Here is a 5,747-nt window from a genome sequence, read left to right as displayed (position 1 = left end):
CTCTTATATTGCGCAGCTGCACCTGCAAACGATTCTTTTTGTTAACTGTACAACCCAAATTCATTAAAGCATTGGAGTTTGCACTTTAATATTAAATTATGGATGAAATTTGGTCATTATTAAAGCTCCCTTCATTCCAAATCATTTACTACAGCAGCTGTTCTTTATTACATAGAGAGAAATTGACAGTGTTCACTTATTTTTCTTATATTACAGTATCTCAGGAATTAAATATGTATTTAAATTTCTTTACAGCTGCAGCCTGTATTTTTGCAGTTACACATCTTCACTGTCTTGTAACTAAAAATTTCCTCCCTGAAAATCGTTTCCGGGCCTTTATAGCCATCCCGTGTTTCTGTGACATTTCAGAACTGACACTTTGTTTAAAATAGCTGCAAACATGTTTTTCAACTGATTGGCTTAGAGGAAAAGGACCAGAGGATTTATTTAAAAAAATAAAAATAAAAAATGAGGTTACCATAGTGTTAGTCGTGTGTAAAAATATGTCACATTCCCCCCAGATCCACACCCATCTGACTACACCACTATTTACAGATTTTTTAACTTTAGGAATCTAAAGGTCTTCAATCAATCCAGAATATCAGAAATCAAAGACCAACCTCGCTTTCTGTAGGCTACTGTTTATTTCCAAATGTGTGAAATATATTGTGAGGATGTTTTTTTAAAACATTTATTAAGAGGGAGAAAAGAAGAAATCAGCTCATATGAAGTCACATCACTAGAACACAGGCAAATAAGTGAGATCTGTGAATTTTTATTGTTTGTACAACCCACTGCCTTTCTATTATACAGAAAAGATCATTTGTGAGGAAGAGAACACAGAAAGCACACTAAAGCGGACATTTGACATACACTGGTTTAGAATCGGGAGGGGGTTAAATCCTTCACCTGATGTGAGCTTCATCGGGTACCAGGAAGTTTGCAAAAGCATTAGACTCTGTCATGTGAAGGTTTCAGAGGGACCTTTAATTAAACTGACACCCTCACAGATCACTGGTCTGGGTTTCTTATGAGTGTCCTCATTAACATGTTTTCTAAAACTCTGGTCACAATTATTTTAAGCATTTCCCCAACAATGCCATCGTATTTATTGGTGGAGTAAAAAAAAAAAAAAAAAAAAAAAGCAGCAAATCAAAGCCCTCCAAAAAAACAAAACAAAATTAAACCAAAAACCTGACGATATAGGTTTGAAGAGGTCCAAGTTAACCCTGTGCTTTTATGGAGGTGCAGGTAAGTCTGCAGAAAAAAAATAAATAAGTAACACATAAATAACTGGGAGTGGGTCGGCTGAAGTGCTTGATCTTGTAAAGACACAAGGACTGACTGGGAACAGTTTAGGGATAGTGGTTGTGATATTAGCAAGGAAAGAAAAAAAAGAGTGCCAGTCACTGTATCCAAGAGCAGCATTAAAGCATGTGGTTTGTTGTTTTTGTTTGTTTGTTTGTTTTTAAATACAGCATGAAATGTAACACCGTCTTTTGGGTCTTAAAATGAATATGTACTGTAATGAAGTACAACCAGACAGAGGACCCCCTCTCACAGTTAGATACACAGTAATTTGATGTTCAGTGCGTCCCACATGTTGCAGCTAAGCTAAGTTTCCCAGAATGCCCTAGATCAAATTCCAAGATAAAGGAAAAGATGTCAAACTTGGTGTTAAAGTGGGCATTTATATGAAGATGCTAGACCTGCTACGCAGCAAACCACATCCTCGTGGCCACCAGGGGGCAGACGAGCTAAACTTCAGGGGGAATAAATACGTGCAATATGGCTTAACAACATTTGGATTTTGACCGTCACTAAATGGACTAAATGGGCTTAGACATGCAATGCACGGCAGCTTTTAGCTGTTTAGGGTGAACTTTGGAATGACACTGGGACAATTTGGATGAAGCCAAACATTGCCATGCAGAGGTCAACACAATCCTAAAGCAATAAGGTGATTGCCCTCTACACTGCAAACGCACTAGCAGAGCATCAGCTTGCAGGGTATTATGTCACTGATTAGTGTGTCAAAGTGTGCGAGTGTGTCCCTCGTTTTTTTGTTATAACAGAATCTCTAACCGGTTATCAATGATTCACTGAAACATGGCTGCTTACAATAACTCTGTACTGATGAATTAAATTTTAACATCGGAGCAAACTGTTCCACGGTGAACATTAGCTTCACACTTGGCTCTACGTTTAACTCTTACAGGCATACAGACACATTAAATCAGCCAGAACTGTAAGATAATGCTGACGATGAAATAATCATTATACTTTATCCTCCTTATTCTTCACAATCTTCACCACGGTTCCCCCCCCTCTGACAATCATCTTCCTCATTCTCAGTGCTGCATCTCCTTCATCCTGTTGAGGGCGGAGCCCGCCTGGAACCATTGGATCTGTGTCTCGTTGAAGCTGTGGTTGAGCTGCAGGGTCTCCTCAGTGCCGTCGCTGTGTTTTAAGACTGCGGTCAGAGGCTGCCAAGGATGGGAAAAAGAAAAAAGGAGAAGACATGATTGTTAACAAGAATATCAGTCGTGTTTATGACTGCTTTTTCAGTATTTCTTCACCCGCTCACCTTTCCTGGAGCGAAGCTTTTAAGTCCTCTGATGGAGATCTTGTCGTCGGGGCGGATCTTGTCATAGTCTGATGGGTTGTTGAAGGTCAGGGGGAGCAGGCCCTGCTTCTTGAGATTTGTTTCTGAGGATATGACAAAATCAGGTTGAGGTGCGAATTAAGTGACGCTACTATCTACGATTCCTCTGCTCATCTCGTGTTTATGCAGTACCGTGGATTCTGGCGAAGCTCTTGACAATTATAGCTCTCCCTCCCAGATGCCTGGGCTCCAGTGCAGCATGCTCTCGGCTCGAGCCCTCACCGTAGTTGTCGTCACCAACCACAACCCAGGAAATGCCGTTGGCCTTCACGCAACATGACAGAAAGCATGTCAGAAGAGATTTCTGGTTTTAAATGAGACTCAGTGATTCCTTCTGGTCTTTACCTTGTAGTGACGGGCCACGTCAGGGACTCCTCCATACTCTCCTGTCAGGTGATTCTTGATCTTGTTGACAGCATCGTTCTCGCTGTTGACCGCACCGATCAGCATGTTGTTGGAAATGTTATCGAGGTGACCGCGGAACTTCAGCCAAGGTCCTGCGGCGCTGATGTGGTCTGTGGTGCATTTTCCCTTCACCTGCACAGACAGACAGACCCCAGTGTATAAACATTTTGACTCTGATCAGAATTTGAGGGTCAAATCTGACAGACCAATGCCCTTTCAGGACCCTCACCTTGATGAGGACCTGCATGTTCTCCAGATCGTTTCTGTGCCACTTGTCAAAGGGCTCCAACAGCTGCAGGCGGTTGCTCTGAGGGTTGACGTCCACCTTGAGGCTGCTGCCATCAGCAGGAGGGTGCTGGTAGGTGTCCTGGCCAGGGTCAAAGTCCCTGGATGGGAGTTCATCTCCATTTGGGGGCTCCAGTTTGAACTTCTCCCCGCTTGGGGTTGTAAGGTAATCTGTCTCAGGGTTGAAGTTTAATGTGCCAGCGATTGCAAGAGCAGTAACGATCTGATGGACGAGAGGAGAGGGGAAGCTTTAAGCTGTGAAAAGGAGGCTTGTGTGTAGTGTGGGCTGATTTGCTGTGGGTTTACCTCGGGGGAGGTAACAAACGCGTGCGTTGCGGGGTTAGCGTCGTTCCTGGCAGTGAAGTTTCTGTTGTAGGAGGTGACGATGGTGTTCTTCTCTCCCTTTTTCACATCGCGCCTGAAACAAACAAAAAGATTGCACTTTTCCAAGTCAAGGCTCCACAGAGCAACAGCCACTCTAAAACCAAAGCCCACCGAACGGGAAGACAGAATGTCTTTAGCTAGCTAATAGAAGCAGTGTTTTAATATGTTAAGATTAGTGCTGTCAGCGTTAATCTTGTTAAAATGACGTTAATGCCATAACTGCATTAACACAGCAAATCTCATTTAGCAAGTTAGTGCGGATCGCCCCGTGCGTGGAGCTGGACGGCACTAACACATTAACGAGCTAACCGCGCTAACGCGTTGACGCCGTGCAGCCCCACGCACGGGGCGATCCACGCTAACTCGCTAACTGAGATTTGCTGCGTTAATGCAGTTATGGCATTAACGTCCTTTTAACGAGATTAACGCTGACGGCACTAGTTAAGACACATTTTTTTCGGTATGGAGTCAAAGCAGTCAAACACTTTGAGACAGAGCATCTACCTGTCCCACTGTCCAATGCAGGGTCCGCATGCATTTGCAAGGACCACACCTCCAACATCTCCAAGGATCTTTGACTGCAGGAAAACAAAAACAAACAAAAAAAGGGTTAAATTTAGACTGCTTTAGACTGTTGTTACTGTAATGAAAGTGCAACTCTCCGCTGCTTCCGTGTGCCGACACTCACATATCCATCTCTCTCAATGGTGGCACGAATCTGCTCTGAGCCGGGGGTGACTGTGAACTGTGCTTTACACTTCAGGCCTTTATCCAAAGCCTGTTTGGCCACAGAGGCGGCGCGACCCATGTCCTCGTAGCTGGAGTTAGTGCAGCTGCCGATCAGACCTTTAAAAAAAACAAAAAAAAACCCCCAACTTTATAACTTCGTCCACTGTAAAAATCCCCCAATTCAAAACATGCACGTCTCCTTCTAAATAAGCAGGCACCTAAATGTAGCTTTATGTAACTGCTAAAGGAGCTCTGTAATTAGAAGTCCATAATCACATGAAGTACAAACAAAGCCCTGAAGCTTATTCATCAGTGGAGAGTTACGTACCAACTTTCACCTCAAGCGGCCAGCCGTTCTTTTGAGCCGCAGCACCGACTTCAGACACTGGGTGAGCCAGGTCAGGAGTGAACGGTCCATTAATGTGGGGCTTCAGCTACACGAACAAACAGCACAATGCTGAATGGACCACACAAACTTCATCATTACATGCATCTCTCACTTGCACTCTTCTGATTTATTACAGTCATGATCAGTTGTGTTGGTGCAGAAGGTAATTAGAGATATACTGAAAAGCTGTGACAGCACTCTAATGACAACAAAGCAGACCCTTCTGTGATAATGTAACTTGACAGTAATACAGAAAAACAACAACAACAAAAAGCATGTCTGAAAACTGTATTAAGCCTAAGAGGGTCAATTATTAAGCCTGTGGCCTCTTTGAGTGATGGGTAGGTGCCAACTAGGTCAGCAGTTATCTACTAGGCCTCAAATCAGCTAATACGAGTCAACAGTGTGTTTAGTGTCCAACATCATGATGGTCAAACTTCTTTAAATACATACAATTTACTGGGTGAAGTCACAGTGGCTATAGCCATCTTTTACATGCATTCTGTTTCAACTTAAAACGGGACGCACCTCGTCCAGATTGAGCTCGATGATCTGGTCATACTCGCAGCCTTGATCCGGTACCAACAAATCCGAGTATTCATCAGCCACAGCGGCGATCTCTGAGAACAGACACGAGGAGATGGAATCAATGAGTAGAGTTTAAAATGACACAACTCTGCAGGTCTCCATCACTCTCTAGGTGATTATGAACGTATTTAAAAAGGACGCCAACACATCAGCTGTGACCTCAGCACACACCTGCACGTCCAGTCTTCTTCAGGTAGGTCCTCATGCGGTGATTGTAAGGAAACACGGAGGTTGTTGCCCCGATTTCTGCTCCCATGTTGCAAATAGTGGCCATTCCTGCACACACAGACAGGCTGTAGTTAA

General features: G+C 43.6%; 1 protein-coding gene across 1 annotated transcript in view; it reads right to left on the bottom strand.

Moving 5' to 3' along the window:
- Positions 1-629: 629 nt before the first annotated feature.
- aco2 (aconitase 2, mitochondrial) overlaps positions 630-5,747 on the bottom strand; it is a 7,791-nt gene continuing 2,673 nt past the window's right edge. Inside the window, exons 7-17 of the mRNA XM_005721806.1 lie at positions 5,616-5,720; positions 5,385-5,476; positions 4,797-4,902; positions 4,428-4,585; positions 4,244-4,317; positions 3,662-3,773; positions 3,300-3,578; positions 3,011-3,202; positions 2,798-2,930; positions 2,588-2,709; positions 630-2,486 (exon numbers count right to left, since the gene is read on the bottom strand). Of these exons, the coding sequence (XP_005721863.1) occupies positions 2,352-2,486; positions 2,588-2,709; positions 2,798-2,930; positions 3,011-3,202; positions 3,300-3,578; positions 3,662-3,773; positions 4,244-4,317; positions 4,428-4,585; positions 4,797-4,902; positions 5,385-5,476; positions 5,616-5,720 (1,508 nt within the window). The 3' untranslated portion in view covers positions 630-2,351. The remainder of the gene's footprint in view (positions 2,487-2,587; positions 2,710-2,797; positions 2,931-3,010; positions 3,203-3,299; positions 3,579-3,661; positions 3,774-4,243; positions 4,318-4,427; positions 4,586-4,796; positions 4,903-5,384; positions 5,477-5,615; positions 5,721-5,747) is intronic.

Source organism: Pundamilia nyererei, unplaced genomic scaffold (genome assembly GCF_000239375.1).
Source record: "Pundamilia nyererei isolate P.nyererei 1_Seehausen unplaced genomic scaffold, PunNye1.0 scaffold00005, whole genome shotgun sequence".
NCBI classification, from domain to species: domain Eukaryota; kingdom Metazoa; phylum Chordata; class Actinopteri; order Cichliformes; family Cichlidae; genus Pundamilia; species Pundamilia nyererei.
The sequence above is the reverse complement of the archived record's forward strand: the minus strand, read 5'-3'. Positions and strand labels throughout refer to the sequence as shown.